This window comes from Cheilinus undulatus, linkage group 19 (genome assembly GCF_018320785.1).
Source record: "Cheilinus undulatus linkage group 19, ASM1832078v1, whole genome shotgun sequence".
NCBI classification, from domain to species: Eukaryota; Metazoa; Chordata; class Actinopteri; order Labriformes; family Labridae; genus Cheilinus; species Cheilinus undulatus.
The window spans coordinates 32,895,332-32,913,647 of record NC_054883.1 but is presented as its reverse complement, the minus strand read 5'-3'; the positions used below and the strand labels follow the sequence as shown (position 1 = coordinate 32,913,647).

Sequence of the window (18,316 nt, the reverse complement as noted above, 5' to 3'; positions counted from 1 at the left end):
ACAGTCAGCATCGTCCTCTGGTTTACTAGAAACAGATTTGACCATGTCTGTACAGCATCAGCAGGCCTGCCCACAGAATCAGCTGAGCCCCTGGAAAAAAAAGGCTGACGGGGTGCCCCAGTTGTTACTTATTGATGATATCAATGTATGTGTTGGTGCTAGCGTCCTGGCTAACAGTTCCCTCATTTTGGAGCTTAAATGTGCATCAAACTATTAACGGTTTCTGATGTTCAGCTTACTTATTCATGCTACTTTAGACGTTTTTACCACTTTTTACACCCCTTTTCATCAAGTTTTCTGCCCATTTTTGCATTGCCCGTTTGTGCCTTCATCCCATTGTGATGTCTTTCCACCCATTTTTGCCACTTTAATGTATTTTTGCCACTTTAACGCATTTTTGTCACTTTTTAACCACTTTTCACCACTTTCTCCTGCCCATTTTTGCCGCTACCCCATTTTTGTTTCTTTCCATCCTTTTTCTCCACTTTTTACCTATTTTTTGCCACTTGTAATGTATTTGTTTCTCTTTTTAACCACTCTTCTCCATCTCTCCCTGCCTATTTCTGCCTTGCTTTGATCATTTTTGCTGCTATCCCATTTTTGGCACTTTTTACCCATTTTTGCAACTTTTGCCTATTTTCGCCACTTTTATCTGTTTCGCCACCTTATAACTGCTTTTCACCATGTTTTTCTCCCATTGTTAGCTGTTTTAGTTCATTTTTGCAACTTAATCCCATTTTTCTCCTTTCTCTCATTTTCACCACTTTTTCCTGCCCATTTTTGACACTGTCCTTTTTTTTGCCCATTTTGCCTATTCTGGCCACTTTTAACCCGTTTTTCCAACTTTTAATCACAATTTTTTGGGCCCATTTCTGCCTGTTTTTTTTCTACTTTGCTTTTATCCCATTTTTGCCTTGCTTTGTCCATTTTTGCTGCTGACCCTCTTCCCTATTTTCCCCACTTTTAACCCATTTGCCACTGTTTAACTGCTTGTCATTATTTTTTTGAACTATTTTTGTCATGTCATGTCTTCTTGTCTTCTGTTGGGTTTGTTGCTTTGTTTTTCTGCTTGCTTCTGCACATGTCAAAGCACTTTGTAAACCCATGTTTTAAACGTGCTATACAAATAAAGTTATTATTGTTATTTTTGCCTGTTTTAGTTCATTTTCGCTGCTGTTATCCCATCTTTGCCAATTTTGCCACTTCTTCTCAGCCAATTTAATTTTCAGCTTTTTTTTTTTTTTTGCCTCTTTTTACAATTAAAGAATAATTTTCCCTTAAATTTGTTTTAGTTCCTTCTACTTTATACTCTGGCACCCTGACATTTTCTTTACATCAGGCTTAGCTGTTTTCTGACATTATTTTCCAAATGCTTTAATTCAATTTTTCAATCCACGTTGTTAACATTACCGTAGAAAGGTAATTCTGTTTAATCAAGAGGTTTTTTTTCATTTTGAAAAAGGCTTTACTGTACTGCAGCATAAATAAGCAAATACATTCTTTTGTGTCTTTGATAGGAATGGTTATTATTTAGGTTAAATATAAAATATGCTTATGATAGATTAACTCTGCAATGGACCATGATTTTGCTGACCTCCAGGGGCCCCAGAAAGCTCTCCCCTTTATCCCCGCTTGAGCTTTAGTCTCTAAAAGTAACTATGTATGGTGATGGTAAACCTGGGCTCAGTAGACATCTTTTTGGGTCTAATTAACAAAAAGTTATAGAAAGTTTGCCACTAAAAGTTCAAATGTCCACTCTGACTCAAGGATGAACTCGTTAGATTTGGAGCTGTAAGGTTAAGGTCACTCTGACTGTGGTTGGATTGGTTAGATTTGGAGGTCAGTCGAAGCGATGCTGTTCCAAAAATTGAATTGTTTTCAGGAACTTGGTTTTTATGTTTGTGTTACAGGAAGTGGCTCAGTACGCAGTCTTCATACAGGGGTGGGAGAGTTGTTTGGAAACACACGCTTCTGGCACGGGAAAGACTACTGCAACTTTGTGCACAAGGACTGGATCCAACTGGACAAACCGTTCGATGGTGAGCATATGATTTATCTTTACCAGACAGCCTTTGGTATGAAGGAAAAGTTTGTTCTCACTCCTGTTGGTGCTGTTTTAGATTTCATTGACAGACACACAACTCCCAGAATGCCATGGCACGACATCGCCTCAGTGGTTCATGGGAAAGCAGCTCGAGACGTGGCCAGACACTTTATTCAACGGTGGAACTTTACCAAGGTCAGATAACATGCTGCTCCACTTCTAGCAAAGTGTAAGGGTTGTTTATGATGGTATATTTTTCAAGTTCCAGTACTCTAAGGCTTTCCTTCCAATGATAAGATAGTCTGAGACTCAGGATTCATGTCTGACTTGGCTGGAAGTCACCAATTGTACGCCTGGCTTAACATTTCTAAAAAAAGATAAAAGATGAAAGGAGAAGTCAGAAATAGATATGAGGTAATGACAGAGAGATCTGTTATTATCTGTTTTATCTCTCCTATATTGATAAGAGCAACCCATCTGGGTACTTTGCCCAAATGATGCCAGCTCCTCCCCTTTCTGGAGGAAAATGTTCCATAATATGAATGGCAGTAAATGGGAAAGATTGGATCATTAGGGATTTAAAAGCTTAAAATATGAAAACCGTATGCTTAATGATTATTGAGATCCAAATCCAACGGCCATTGAGATAAACAAATAATGTAGGGTATTTATGAAAAAATACTCGCATCATAACAATATGAAATAAACAAAATTATAGATGTACTTGAGGGACTGGACAACCAGCCCCATCTTGTGATTCGAGATGTCATAAACCGACATCACATACCTTATGTTTGCTGGATCATAACACTTGAATTTGGTTAATAAGTGAGTTAAAAAGCTGTTAACAAGCAGGCAGACTACAGCTTCTGCTGTCACAGAGTGATCGCAAGCTTAAAGTCATTAAGAACACAGCACTGGTCCAACATTAGCCCGCTTTAGTCCTCTCTAATTTCAGCCAAAGACACAGAGCTCTTCTTCAACACTCTTCTGTCATTTAAGAATAACAAAACATGCCTTGAATTATTGATTTTTGATCGTTTAAGGCACAAAACACAACAAAATGGCTTAAAATCATGTTGTCACTGCTGTTTTTGAATCTATCGCCATTCAGTCTGAGGAAATGGCCAAATGAGGGCGTGGTCACATTTGAAAGCACAAAGTGACTTTGCAATGCTTTTACCAATGGGATGATCCTTGTTGTCACAAAGGTAGGAGCTCCCTCTGACTCTTGCTCTGTTTCTCCTCCAGCTGGTGAAGCCAAAGTACCGCTCTCTGTCGTACCCATGTCTGCTGCCCAAGTCTCACACCACGGCCGGAGAGCAGAGATACCAAGTCCCCAACTGCATCCCTGCCAAAGTCCAGGTTTGTAGATTTAATCTAGCTAATGTTGTTTTATTTTACACGACAGACATCAAATTTACCTCAACTGTCAAACACTTATTTACAGTATATTAAAATCCTTATTGATTGTCTTCTACTTGATGATGCGCTTTAGTCTTTAAAAAAAAAACACGTCATACATGTCTCGTATGCTTTCTGCAAGAAAGTCTAACTCAAAGAACCCTAACTAAAATAATGCTGTAGTGTATTAATAGGTCTTGTACCACCACATTTCAGTGACTATCTCAACCTTCAAACAACATTTTTTTCTAGGTCAGCCTAAATCCGCTCTGTCCTTGGCAAACAGCAGACCAAAGGATTTGTTTAAGCATTAAATTTCTTCTCTGAAACTCTGACTTGTGTCTGTTCTCTCAGATCCTTCGCTCAGCCTCTGATTGGTCAGCTGGTATCAAATACCACGAGGAGTCCATCCACAACGCCTACGTCCACACCATCGAGAACAGCCAACACTTCGTCTACATAGAGGTATTCATTTATTATGTTCCCACAGTGTCCGTCTACAACTACAAGAAATATGACATTACTTTAGGTGTTCAGATTGTTGGAAAAAATTATATAAAAAGTAAGTCCCTTCCTACCTAACTTGTACAACAAGTTTTTCTTAAATTGCATGGCTTTTTCATTTAATGCCTGTTCCCCTTCATTTAAAGCATATTACAAATATGTGTTTTACTTGACTTGAGAAGCAGGCAACAGGAAACAGAGCTGGAGGTTTGTTTGGAGAGACTGAGATTTTTGGCAGTTTTCTAGAAAACATGCAAAGCTGGGAGCATTTGGAGTCCAATAATGGCTTTTCTAGTGCTGGCAGTGCTCAAAACCTAAGACCAGAACAAGTTAAAGATTGATGTATTTGTTACAGGATTTGTTTGTTTGAATTTCAGAATCAGTTCTTCATCAGCTGTGCCGACAACAGACACGTTTTCAACAAGATAGGAGATGCCATCGCAGAGAGAATCATTAAAGCATACAGGTAATAAACATACGAACATACATACAACATACATATGGACAAAAGTATTCAGACACCTGACCAACAGGGACTTTAAAAACATTGTATTCAAATGCATGTTCAGTTTGCCCCCTTTTGGCATCTGAAATTACTGTTCCAGTTTATCCCAAAGGTGCTTGATGAGGTTGAGGTCAGGGCTCTGTGTGGGCCAGTCAAGTTCTTCCACACTGACCTCCTCAAACCATGTCTTTATAGTCCTTCTTTGTGCTCTGGGGAACAGTTATGTTGGAACAGCAAGGACCTTCCCCAAACTGTTGCCACACAGTTGGAAGCATAGCATTGTCCAGAATGTCTTGGTATGCTGAAGCATTAAGGTTGGCTTTCACTGGAGAAAAGATCACCGCCACAGCAGTTTTTGACCCCGCTCTGTGATTTTACTTGGTCGTCTACTTCATGGCTGTTGTTCCTAAACTCTTCCACTTTTTAAAATCACTTAGAGTTGACTGTGGATATCCAGCAGGGATGAAATTTCACCAACTATCTTATTGCAAAGGTGGCATCCATGACAGAACCACGCTTGAAGTGATTGAGCTCCTCAAAATGACCCATTTAGGATCACAGATGTTCATAAATGGAGACTGCATGACTAGGTGATTGATTTTACACACCTGTGGCAACGGTCTAATAGAAACACCTGAGAACAATAGTTAATTGGTGTGGACAAATACTTTTGTGTCCATATAGTGTACCTTTGGGTTCTGTATATATGTATAAACTTCACCTTTAAAAGATGTACAATAGAAGAGACAGGCAGTCATAACGAACACACTCATTTAGTCCAATCTTGAAGTGCATTTCCTAGGAGCACACACCCCGTACTCTCTCTCTCTCTCTCTCTCTCTCTCTCTCTCTCTCTCTATCAGTCCTTATATTGATAGATGTGATCCTGTTTCTGTGTGTACCTTCCACATGACTAACAGAGTGATCTCACATCATAAATCCTGTTTGCCTTGGCCTTTGTGTTCATTTATTAGAACATTTTCCTCTTCATGGTTCAGTGTCTCGATCTCTGTTTGTTGTTAAGGATTTAGGAGCTTATCAGAGGGAAACACATGAACTCACCAGCTCCAACAAACAAAGCTGACCTGGTTTCTTACCCAAGCTTCAGTCTATAAACAGTCCAGTGCTGCTCTTGTATTAAACTTGATTGTTCCTTTTAGTGTTGATGGGAGCTAATATGAAGGAAAACATGGTGAAAAGTGTTAAAACAAACTTCCTCACAGAATGTTTGAATGGAGACCAAAATGTAGCTGTAACAGTTCACTGCAGAGGTCTGTGAGGTCTGTGTTTACTCAGTACTAATCCATGCAGTAGTTATTATCAGCACCTTGACAGTGTAACTAAAGAGTTATATAAAAATGAGTCATATATAGATCCTTCATACATTCAATTTGAAGCAAAAGGAGGACTATCTGAGAGTAACTAAGTTTCAGCAATGTGGCTGGGGTTAGGAAGGAGAACATCCTGGACAGAGCTGGGATGGGAAAAGGATAATGGTGCATTCCAGTTAATCTCAGAACTAGAAAATTCCACAAGGCCTGTTATAGTTTAATTTTGTTCTTTTCTACTGCCTTTAACTAAGGGAAATTTACTTCTAGTTTGGTCCCCTACAGGAAGTCACACAGTGAGTCTCTTTCTCCATGTCTCTTTCTCTTTCAAGCTTAGATATTCTTTTAAAGGCCTCATAACACAGACGTCTGTTATTAAAGCACCCATTAGTGGTGATGCAGTACTTTTCAATACCTCGCCAAATGACAGGAAGTTGGCACAACTCTCATATGAAACATCAGATTTGCTTCAAATCTCAGATGTATGATCAGGGTCTGCCCCTATACACAATTAAATGTTCATTGCATGGTTTTCAGTGTTGGGCGAGCTACTTGAAAAATATATTGAGCTAAGCTACTAGTTAAATCAGCTTCACTACACTAAAGCTACATCCTTCCGAAATATAGCAAGCTAAGCTAGAACACCACCACAAAAGTAGCTATGCTACATTGAAGCTAGTTTAAGTTATTATAATTACTATTACTATTATTATAATGCTAAACTTGTTAGTCAGTACTAACTCTGTTTGTGTAGTTCTGTTGTTCTGTAGAAGAACAATGAGCTTTATTCTGTGAAAGCTACATTATAACGAGAGAGAGGGAGGATCAAACCATTCAAATTATAGATTAATATTATATTTATCAGGAGCAAAGTATTGCAGAAGCCATTATATTTTGTGTTTTTGTGTTCTCAAACCACACATCTACCTGTCATCTGCATCTGTATCAGAGGGCTCCAGGTAATAAATAGATCACGTGTAGTGACTTTTGGGCTCTGGCCCCACAAGAATGAATGGCAGTGATGCGTCTGACACCCAGTAACAGCTGGACTGAGGTTAAAAGTTCGGTCATTACAATAAAAGTGCAGAATGCACTCGTGATGGTTAACTTTAGGGACTTTTTTCTGTTATCTCATCAAGGATTCACCTGTGTTCCCCCAAAGGTAACCCAGCTGCAGAGACAGCACAGACTCACATGTTAGACCGTGATGTCAAGTGGAAGTAAGAAATAAACAGTTGATTCCATTGACATGTATGTGTAGTGGCTTGTGCCGTTTACTCATCCTTATAAGATTGACTCTGGACAGTGACAGAGAGCGGAGCTGCACTTTGCTGTGAGGAAAATGTCACTTTTCAGACGCTACCCCAATACTTGTTGAAAAAAACAGCCTCACTACTGAAAAGGTATTTGATAAAAAAAACGATGCTCCCATAACGCTACTAATTAATGTATTTAAGCTACCAACTTTTTGAATTTCAACTGATAAATTGAAATTAAATTCAAAGAAGTCCTGGCCTGATCACTTCTAAATATATAGTAAAGCATCTTCCTTTGTCACGCTGCCACCTAGTGTTGACAGCCAGCAGTACCTCATATGCAAAGTGCTAATTATTTTTGATTTAATGACAGTCATGGGAGGCTCTACATAGCCTCTCTGCTGTGCTATAGCACACTGCCTGGGTTGCTAACACCCAACATGCACCGGGGTACACGGACTTGTTCAGTGATGCTTCAGCCCCAAGTATCTATTATTTGTCATGCTGTTCGGGGTTGTGGGGGACAGTAGCAGATCCCAGCGACTTTTAATAAACATGTCTTTGGTCCGTGGCCAGAAGCAGGTGTAGCTGAAGAACATGCAGGAAGAGAACCCAGAAAGGCCCTGCTCGACCGGGGTTTGAACCACTGACCCTCTTGCCTTAGGCAACAGCGCCTTTGGTGCACGGTCAGCCCTGTGACACATATGTAGGATCTGAATACCCTGTACTCAGATGGCAATATCAGGACCCTAACTGATCAATAACACAATCTTAATCCCATATACATAGGTTTTCGGCAGGAAAATAGGGGTCTTGGAGTTGTTTTTATAAGGTGCTGTAAAGCTTGGTGCTTTTTGCCATTTTTCCTTCAGAACATGATGAGATTATACATACTTTTCAGGTATTATATAAACCTGCAGGTGTTACCAGAATGATAGTTATGGTTTGTTAAAATCCATGAAAGTGTAATTAAATGCTGTTTTTTTCTTTAATAAGTGACTGTGGTTTTACGTTGTGGAGCAGGTCATAACAAGTACTGTCTGGGCTAATGATTTTTTATTATGAACACCTCTCCGGGCGTTTCCCCCATCCCAAGCTTCTGTTAGCATCATCAAAAGCCGTATAATGAAGTTTTTGTGCCTGTTTTTAATGATTTCAGGGAGGGTAAAAAGTACCGAGTATACGTGGTGACGCCTCTGCTGCCTGGCTTCGAAGGAGACATCAACACTGGAGGGGGCAGCGCCATCCAGGCCGTCATGCACTTCAACTACAGGTGAGTGTCTGAAAACATGTGATGAGAAAACTGAGATGTTGGAGTTTGTTTGACCAGGGTTGAATCCTGGAAGGAGCCACTGATAGATTACTATCACAGCTGAACTCTTCTACCACACAGCTGTAAACCGTTGTGTGTATGTGTCATTCCTTTCGACGCTGACATTCATTGTCTAGCCTGCATTCTTGTGCAAACACCCGGCCCTCCCTGTGCAAACACAGCGCTGTATTGTGAGGAATGTGGCGGTGCTGCTCATTCACCTGTGTGTATCTCTGTTCACCTGCAGGACGATGAACAGAGGAGATCACTCCATCATCTCACAGCTCAAGAGAGAGAGTAAGTCAGAGTTAATCACCGGATCAACCTCAAGTTTACCCTGTATGACTGTTTGCTTGAGTAGGCGGGGTAAAAAAATGGTTGCACTGGTTTTATAAACAGCAGTTCCCTGAAATTCAAGTTTTAAAGTCACCAGAACCAAGAAATCATTTATTTGACCCAAAGTAACCGGAAGTTTTTTGTTTTGCCTTATCTGTTATGTGTTAATGAGTTATCGTTTGTTACACAAATACTTGTTGAATCAGAACTTAACGTTTAGATCTCCCATAACAAGCCCAGCTGATCCAGGTAGAGACCAATGATTAGGAGAGTAGAAATACTTTTTGTCAATAAAGTTTGATGGTATTCAAGAGATAGCTTTACAGATTATTTTTGAGCTGTTTGAAAAAACCCAACCACTTCCTCTTCAAGTCTGTCTCTGTAGAGATCCCTTCCGATGATGTCATGCTATTATTGCCTTTTTAGTATTGGGTTGGGCTCATTTAAGTTGGTTTGACTGAGTTAGGTTGGTTTTATTTGGCTTGGGTTGGGTTAAGTTAGAAAAAATGGTTGAGTTTAAGAAGGGTAGGTTGAGTTTTGGTGAGTAAGATTTGGTTGGGTTATATTGCGTTTGGTTGGACTGGGGTAGGTTGGATTCGGTTGAGTTTGGTCAATTCAGGCTGGGTTAGGTTATGTTCGGTTAGGCTGGGAAAGTTTAGTTTGGATTGGTTGAGATTAGATTAGATTATGTTAGGTTGTATTTGGGTTCTGTTATGAGCTCTGTTGGGTTGGATATGGTTGGACAGAGTTGGGTTTGGTTTGGGTAAGGTTCTGTTATATTGGGGAAGGTTGGGCTAAGTTGGAGTTGGTTAAGTTTGATAGGGCCAGACTGGATTGGTTAAATTTTGGTTGGGCTGGATGGGGTTAGACTGTGTAAAATATGCAGAATAATCCGAAAATAGTCATGTTACTTTTCCTTATTTCACTTTGACTTAAGATAATTTTCCGATTTGAAGAATGTATCACAGTCCTGAATAATTTTATCATTATTCAAACCCATAAGCACATAAAAATGAAAAAAAAAAAAAAAAACTAGACTTAGATGAAAGTATTTTTTTCAGTTACCCATATTTATAAAAGTTTAAAGCCCCATATGTTTAATTTAGGGGCATCAGAAGGTTAAGCAATTCGCCCTCTAATATCATGATCAGTGGTCAGATCCCCGTCTCCTCTGAAGGCATTGCATTCAGTCTGTCATTAAAGCTCTGCTGTTCCAAACTGAGCCCCATATTTGTCCCTAAATGCACATTTATGCAAACCTTAAAACCACACATGTATGACAGAAAACAGATGCTGGAGTGAGAAGTCAAAAGAAGAAAATGATACTGGATCTGTTTTCTGGTCTATTTTTGGAAAAATCAAGCCTGTAATCACACTGTTGGTCTGCTGCTCTTGTTTACTCATTACATTTCAAATCATATGTACTTTACATTAATGCCAAGTGTTTCTTTAAGCGAAGTCTGTAGCTATTTAGAAGGAAAAGATTTTCACATTCATTCTCAGTTTAAAAAGATTGGATGTTGAGCATCTCCCCTGGTACATGTCTCTCCTTATATATGACAGAAATTAACAAATAAGCCATTGAACACCCTCTTATAGTAAGTTTTGGCTCTGACTCTTTGTGTTTTTAGTGGGAGACCAGTGGATGAACTACATCTCCATTGCTGGTCTGAGGACTCACGCTGATCTGGAGGGGAAGCTGGTCACCGAGCTCATCTACGTCCACAGCAAGATGCTGATCGCAGACGATAACACCGTCATCATCGGTAAAACATCTTAGAGCTCAATACTGATTCAGAAGCTTAAATTTCTCCATTACATGATTAAAAGATGACAGATGTAATGAAATATTCCCCTGACATTGAAGTGAACATGTATAATAGAGGAGCCTTAAACCAGAGATGCAGAGAGAGTGGTTTATCCTTCAATATCAGTAGGATGAAGAGGAAAAATGGCATGATGTGAGACATTTTCAACATGTAAAACCAGGGGATGGAAGGAGATTTAAGTGTTAAGTTTTCACATATGCAAGGAGATAATTAGTATGTTACAGGCAAGTAAAGTACAGGCCCTTTTTTGCCAAAATGTTTAATCTGCACTGAAGTGATCTAACTTTGGATATCCACTTTTGTCTCTCAAGGATCAGATAATTCAGCCCACTTTTGTCCCATTTTTAAGAAAATATTTGATGCAGTAGTTCTATGCATGTTTGTTTCACAGGTTTGCCTTCAGCTGAGATGATGCAGATGTTATTATGTCAAAGTGTGACATTTAAATAGGGTTTTTCATTCATTTAGTAAACAAACAGCCACCATGTACTTGCAGATGTAGGTGATAAAATGAAGACTAGAGTTTTAAAAACAGGCTCTACAGTGCCATCTGCTGGCAGACTCTCCACTCTGAATTGTCCTGCTCTGTTATATCATTGCAGGGTCTGCGAACATCAACGACAGGAGCATGCTGGGAAAGAGGGACAGCGAGGTGGCGGTGATAGTGGAGGACTCAGAGACGGTGCCATCAGTGATGGACGGTCAGGTCTACCAGGCAGGGAAATATGCCCTGCAGCTCCGCCTCGAGTGCTTCAAGTAAACACAGACAACGTTTTTTTCTTACTGTACAGACATTTAACAGTTACAGCGGCATAGACTAACTATTGAAATATCAGCCTAAAACAGTCAACTTAATGCAGTATTTCATTTGCACGCAGAATTAAAGATGTTCAGTCAGGACTACTATTGTCATACATTTAATCTTTTATTGCAAAATGGATCAACAGTTTTACCTGGCAGAGAATGCTCTGCTCAGAAGATGCTTCCTGGTTTAGTCAAGCAGCATGCTTCAACTTTCCAGTGAGTGCAGTGAGCTCTGATAAGGTCATCACTGAAGACGGGTTGTTAATGCAGTCTATGGATGCAAAGTGCAGTCCCTTGTTATCTAAATGACCAAAATGCAATTCAAAAGCTAACAGAGCCATCATGTCTCTTCTTCACTTCGTGCTGTCTTCAGGACAATTCTCGGCGCTCACACTGATACCTCCATTGACGTCACTGATCCAATCAGCGATCATTTCTACAAGGAGGTGTGGATGGCCACCTGCGCTCGCAACGCCACCATTTACCAGAAGGTACATCAGATGATCTTTAACCTGCTGCCTTTTTTAACAGCTTCATTTTAACTCTCTTTTTTTCCTTGTATAAGTTATTCCATTATTTAACAGCAGAGTCTCTCTGAGATTAAAAATCTGCCTTTAAAGGGAGACTTAACCATGGCTGTCAGCAGCATAAATAAAACACAGACTTACAAACACAAAAGCAGACAGAACACAATGAAGAAAAGCTCAGGAACTCCCACTCAGAAGAGGAATCTCAGTGAGTCATTTGCATCGTCAGGGATGTTAAATACACTGACTTCAGAAAACGTCTGACTCATGCTTTTATTCAAGAATCAGAAGCATTCAGCAAGATTAGTTCTTTCAATTTCAGCTCTTCTAGCATAAAAATAAGTGTATTATCTGCTGTCACAGCTCTTTAATAAGAAAATATCTGTAAAATAAAATCATTGTGTAACATTTTGAATATGTTAACTTAGTTTAAAGAAAGTTATATTAATTGGAAAAAACTGAAATAATAAATAGTGGAAAATTAGATAATTCAGAAAACTTAGGTTCGTCTCAAAGGAAGCCCAGGGTGTGTGAATAATACAACAAAGACAGAAGTTAAGTTTAAGCAAGTGTATTGATAAATAATATTTTTTCCAAATAATAAACACAAACAACTTCAAACAATCAATCAATAATAACGAAGGGAGGCCTTTTAAAAAAAAATACCAAAAAATTAAAGTTCTGCTCTTTCTTTAAATCGACTTTAAATCGGTTCAGTTCATTATGTTCCAGAGTCCTTGTTCCTACCCTAACCGTGGTAGTCGTCTTTGGGAAAGGGGGGGAGGTGTGGGGGGTTCAGAGTTTCTTGGGTAGCTCGCCAGTCTTTCGATGGATCCAATCCAGGGAAAGGAAGGGGTAACAAAAAAAACCTGACCGCTGAGTCTCTATAATGTTAGAATCGACCGTTTAGTGAAGATAGTGCGTAATTTCTGCTGCCAACCAGCCATGCTGCCTGTGTGACCGCCAGGTGAGGAGATGGCCAAAGAGGAAGTGATCTTGTGCACCGGATATTTATGTGTTATGGGACGAGCTCGAATTGGATAATGAGTTACGGATTTGGGGTGTGGGATGAACGGTTTGTAAACAAAATAAACAGTTTAAGGAAATTAGTAAATTAATTTGGGGAAAAAATAAAATAACCAGTTTCTTATGGCGGGCACAAGGTCACTCCTGCAGGCAGGCAGGATGGCACAATCTGTATACATTTAAATTAATTCACTGGGTTACAATTGGCTGGTTAGTAGAAGAGAAATAAAACATTGGGTTTTAGAAGGCTTGGTCCAAGCTAAAATGCTATAGTCACAAACATTGAATATCTGCTTTTTTAAGATGATAATACATAAAGTTAAGAGGGAACTTGGCCTTTACTTTCTACTTATTTGTGTCATTTTTTTAAAAGCATTAACTTTTTTTTCTAGAAGCAGAACAGAACAAAGTCATCTGGCACTATTCAGAGTTGAGAGCTTGATACCCTGCTTCCCTGTCTTCTTCCCTCCTCAGGTTTTCCGTTGTTTGCCGTCCAGCGATGTCCGTAACATCTTCGAGCTGGAGGGATACCTCACCAAGCCGGGCCTGGACAAGGAGGACCCAAACAAAGCTCAGGAGGAGCTGAAGAAGATCCGCGGATTCCTGGTCCAGTTTCCTCTTCAGTTCCTGAGTGAGCAGAATCTGCTTCCTCCCATTGGCTCCAAGGAGGCCATGGTGCCCATGGAGGTTTGGACCTGAGTGAGACAGACTCACCTGTGCATTCGTGTGTTCAGGCACAGTATTCTGAAGGTGACAGATCCAGTATGTCCACAATGGAGCCATGTTAGAAGTCTTAGTGGTTTAAAACGGCTGCTAAATGTTTTCAAAAACACAACTTAGAGGGAAATCTGCTGTAGTTTTACAAATTAAGGTCTTCTATTGACCAAAAGTACCAACAACAGGATCTAGGGATATTGTCTTTGACTTGAAGTCACATGTTTGCAGGTATAACCATTGCTTTGATGTGAATACAGTCTCTCAAAGTCGTTTTTCTGCAAGGATTCCCTACCTTTAGTGGATTTTATTCTCTTTAAGTCACTGTTATTTTTCACTAGCTGTAGATAAAGGGTGTAGGCTGTAGATATCACAAAATTTATCAGATTATACGCACATTTTCTTTGTTGTATGACCAGTAAGGGCAATGCCCATAGGTTTTTTTTCAGTGGTTAGTCTGTTCAGACACAATCAAGGAAAATAGGTGGCACTGTCTTGTTGCTTTCAGATCAGGAAGGTTGGACTTCATCAGTAGCAGTAAAATAAGCATATTGACACACATAGTTTTGGATGATTTGGATGAATAATCAGTTGTGAAAAGACTCTAATCTGCTTAAAACTAAATCATCTAGTTTCCAGCCAGTCTTATGAATGAATATGACAAAATTTAACTTTTCTGCACAAAGGGCTCAATACTCAAATGTTTAAAGAGGATGTGTCCTCTTTCTACAAAAATAGAAATACATTTTTGCAAGATTCAAAGAAAAAATTGCAGCACTAAGACAGTATTTAGGATCTGAGAGGACTATGCCTGTAAGACTAAACCCAGGGAGTAAAAACTTGGATGTATTAGACAAGAGACCATTCACTTTGGGGTTTTCTACCTCAATTTGCACCTTTAGCAGCCGGACTGACTTCTATAATGGCTCCATGTGTGTTCATGAAGGAGCATCTGTACCAGCAGTGCCACTGAATGCACCTGAATGAACCAATACATGCTTTAAAACAACACAAAGAATCCTGCTTCAGACATGACGAGGGGCCGGACTGATACATATTTACATGTTAGTGTGTTAGTAGTCAAAAATGCTACAAAAACGCAGAAGTGGACCAGCAGACGAGTGTTGAACTCTACCATGCCTGAACAACCCAGGCCTCATGTTTACAAGAAAACTGCTCACTCCTTCATTCTCTTCATAACACTATGCAACGTCTGAGGCTGGTGAACGCAGCTCTGACTCTTCTGACGGGAGTTTGAAAGACACTTAAAGATGCTTTAATGAAGACTACGGTGATGCAGGGAAGAGGGTGAAGAGCTGGATGGAGCTGTCGGCCATTTTTTAAGATAAATGTCTCTGAACTCTTCATTTTAATGTTTTTGTCAACCATGAAATCACAAGTGCCAAAGACGATGATGTTAACCAGTGCATACGTTCATTTACATTCCTCATACTGTGGATTCAGCCTCAAGTGACCTGGTTTTATGCTCTGATCTGGTCTTGTAGCTCTTTTTTTATGGCGCTTTATTCTACTGTACTTATCCAACAACATCCTGGGAAATCTTTTTGAAAACTTGGAAGTTAGCATAAAAGGCAAGTAGCAGTGGGAATTTGAAGAAAATGATTGATATTTGCCTCTCAATCAAACTGCCAGGAATCTACATTGAATAAAATGCCAGCTTTCCTGTTTTGAACTACATCACCCACAGATTCATGTGTGAACTTTATAATGATGCTGTGTTTTATTTAATGTCAAAAGGTGGGAATTCAGAAAGGGAATTCAGAAATATCTTAATCATTTCACAGTTTCACAAAGGCCCCACGTCCTTTTTTTCACTGTTTTTCAACCTTGTCAAGGCTCATCAATCAGGGAAGGAGGATTCGAAGACAGTTTTTCAGTACACTCACTACTTGTAAAACTTGAACACTGCTGCACGACAAGAGAAATTAACTCTATAAATACAGTCAGATTCTGGCTTCATTAGTAGATTTTTGGCCACTTGGAAGCCGTTTAACTAGACACAAACAACCGTGGCACCCCATTGAATCTGCACTGGAAAAGACCCGTAATTGTAAAAGTTTTGAGATGCCTAACAACTAAATCTTTCTGGCCACATTGGCCCCTTTTTGGACTTATTACAAATAATTAAGGCCTTTTTTCATAACTTTAAATAAGATATTCATCTAGACTTGGTAAATATGGCTAAAAATACATGTATTGATATTTCAAACTTGAAAATAGACAGTTAAACTCTAAATTTGAGGGTTTTTTTAGGGTTTGCATGTAAATGAAGAAAAGAAGGGGCCTAAGGATAGAGCACTGAGGAACTCCACTGAATAAATTAGTTCTAGACAAGGCTGCCCATGGGGTGGGGGGCAAAGGGGAGACTTTTCTGGGGCCCAGCCAAACAGGGTGCCCATGGAGGTCAGAAAAATCATAGAGAAAAATATATCTAGACCTTGAAGATCGAATGGAGAAAAGAAGGGGACCCAGGATAGATTTTTGAGGGACTCTACTAAATTAATTGGCTCTATTATTGTGTTGAATAAGAAAGCGAGCAGTTCACTAATTTCACAGAGCATCACTTTTTAGTCCTCTTTGTCTCCTTTTCCCAGATGTAAGCCAAATATTCAAACATTTCTTGTTCCATCTTTGTTCTCCACCACCTCTAGGGAAAATGTTCTTGCTCTCTTGCCCATGGATGTTCCTATTTTTGTCCAGCTAATTGCCATCTCTGCCTGTACAATGTTTTAGATGCATGTTAAGTGTACTCCACAGTAGCCATGAATCTTTTTATTTTATTCACTCTGCAATCAATTTCCAGTAGTTTTTTCAACATCTTGACTTAATTTATCTCGTATCCACATAGTCACAAAAGCACAAAACAAACGCAGAAATAGATACAACTTTTCTCTTTAGTTTAGGCAACGGCAGCAGGGCATGTTGTAGCCTGGTCGCTAGAACATGATCCAGTGACCATGAGAAAACCAGCTTTGTTAGACAGAAAAATAAGTCTATATCTCTGGGAAACAACAGGAACTGAATCACTTATATGTAATATATTGTATGGATGCACATCTGCTTAGGGCTTCTATCATACCTTTGATTTTCAAAGCTTTTTTAGTGAAAATAGTAGTGCAGAACATATTTTAACAACACTGAGAATAACCAAAGCAGTAAATGTTGCATGATACAAAATTAGAAGCTGCTATAAATAACTCAATAGTATGTCAATTTGTTTGCAGCCTCTCTGCTTTTCTCATGTGGCCAAAAAAGTCAGATATTTGTTGCAGCAGTTCCCCAATAATACATGGTATTGAAAATGCATGCCAATTCAAAGAGTCAGGAATAGTAGCATCAACCTGATGTTGGGAATTTGCATTCTGTAAACCTGTGTTTGCTCTTGGATTTCCGTTTTTCCGACATTTCTTAAACACAGCATCATTATTCGTCAGTGTCTTCCTCTTTGGTCTGTAAAATGATGTGCATGATGTTTTTCTGTGCAATATATTTGACCTTGAGACGATGGGTGCAGCATGACAGCAGCTCTTTGCCATTAGAATCATTTACAGATAAAAGCATGAATCCTGCAAGCTGAGCGGTTGCCTTTAAAAGCCATGAACGTTATCAAAGCTAAACTCTGTGCCTGTCTCTAAGCTGTGTGTCTGCAAGATACACTTCTTTACGGTTAATGTTTATGGATGATGGGACCTTAAATGTGCTCTTTTTTTATTCTTCTCTACCTCTCTGTGTTTCTACCTCCAGCTCCAGTCCACGTTTTTAATCTTTGAGATGAATTTAGGGCATGAAAAATCTGGAAAATTTGCAGCGATGCCAAAAACGAACCATGTAAAGTTGTATTAGAAATTATATAAAACACTCTGGTGTCTAATACAAGTCCGTTTATTAGAAAGCAAGACGGACAACAAAAAGATGAATTCAGCCCTTTGAGGAGGACGTTACTAAGCTGATAAAGTGGATTTTGGATGTTACTGGTTGAGGGAACTTTTTGTGCGTCAAATGTTTGAACCAAAAATGTGAAAATGGATGTTTTTGATAGTTTGATAGCTGCAGAAAGAAGAGGATTATAAAAACACATTAAATATGCATTTGACCTGATGTTAATGGGCCTTAAAAGTAAAAAAAAGAATCTGCTTCATTTTCCTCCATCCTGGGCTGCAGAGGTTAAGAAACACTGCCCTTTTCTTTTTTCTGTCTGGCTTGAATCACTGTGTCTCTGTATGAAAATGCACTATTTGCACAGACTGTTGTTTCCTCATGGTTACTTCTTATTGATCTTCAGTATGATGTCATGTGAAGCTTAATTGTGAAATGATGGAATGAATAAATGATGTATTGATAAGTCATTATAACGATCTATATACAGTCTGTCATTCTTCCTTTTTCAGTGTTTTCTGGACTCTTACCAAATGTGGGTGCCAGATATTTGGCATATTTGCAGTTAGGCTAGAATGTATCTTTGATAGAAGTGACAGTGATAAAAGTGTTCTGTTACTAGTGGAGTTTTATATTTCAATATCTAAACATATAGCAGAATTAAGACTGGTTTCTGTACCTCTAGTTTCAGAATTTGAAAGTTTAAGGCATAGTGCTCACTTATACAACTTTACTTGATCACCTATAGCATGGGACTACTAATGCTGCCTTGGACTGTTTCCTGTCTTTCTTACAAAACAAAACATTTGCAGTGGGCATAAGCAACTTGG

The 18,316-nt window shown here is 39.2% G+C and overlaps 1 protein-coding gene across 3 annotated transcripts in view; it reads left to right on the top strand.

Moving 5' to 3' along the window:
• Positions 1-17,943, top strand: part of pld1b (phospholipase D1b) — a 60,599-nt gene extending 42,656 nt beyond the window's left edge. For all 3 annotated transcript variants that reach the window (XM_041814129.1, XM_041814127.1, XM_041814128.1), the window contains exons 16-26: positions 1,911-2,039; positions 2,121-2,239; positions 3,296-3,409; positions 3,803-3,913; positions 4,330-4,418; positions 8,201-8,314; positions 8,601-8,650; positions 10,321-10,455; positions 11,121-11,274; positions 11,696-11,813; positions 13,350-17,943. In XM_041814129.1, the coding sequence (XP_041670063.1) occupies positions 1,911-2,039; positions 2,121-2,239; positions 3,296-3,409; positions 3,803-3,913; positions 4,330-4,418; positions 8,201-8,314; positions 8,601-8,650; positions 10,321-10,455; positions 11,121-11,274; positions 11,696-11,813; positions 13,350-13,574 (1,358 nt within the window). In that variant the 3' untranslated portion in view covers positions 13,575-17,943. The remainder of the gene's footprint in view (positions 1-1,910; positions 2,040-2,120; positions 2,240-3,295; positions 3,410-3,802; positions 3,914-4,329; positions 4,419-8,200; positions 8,315-8,600; positions 8,651-10,320; positions 10,456-11,120; positions 11,275-11,695; positions 11,814-13,349) is intronic.
• The last annotated feature ends 373 nt before the right edge of the window (positions 17,944-18,316 follow it).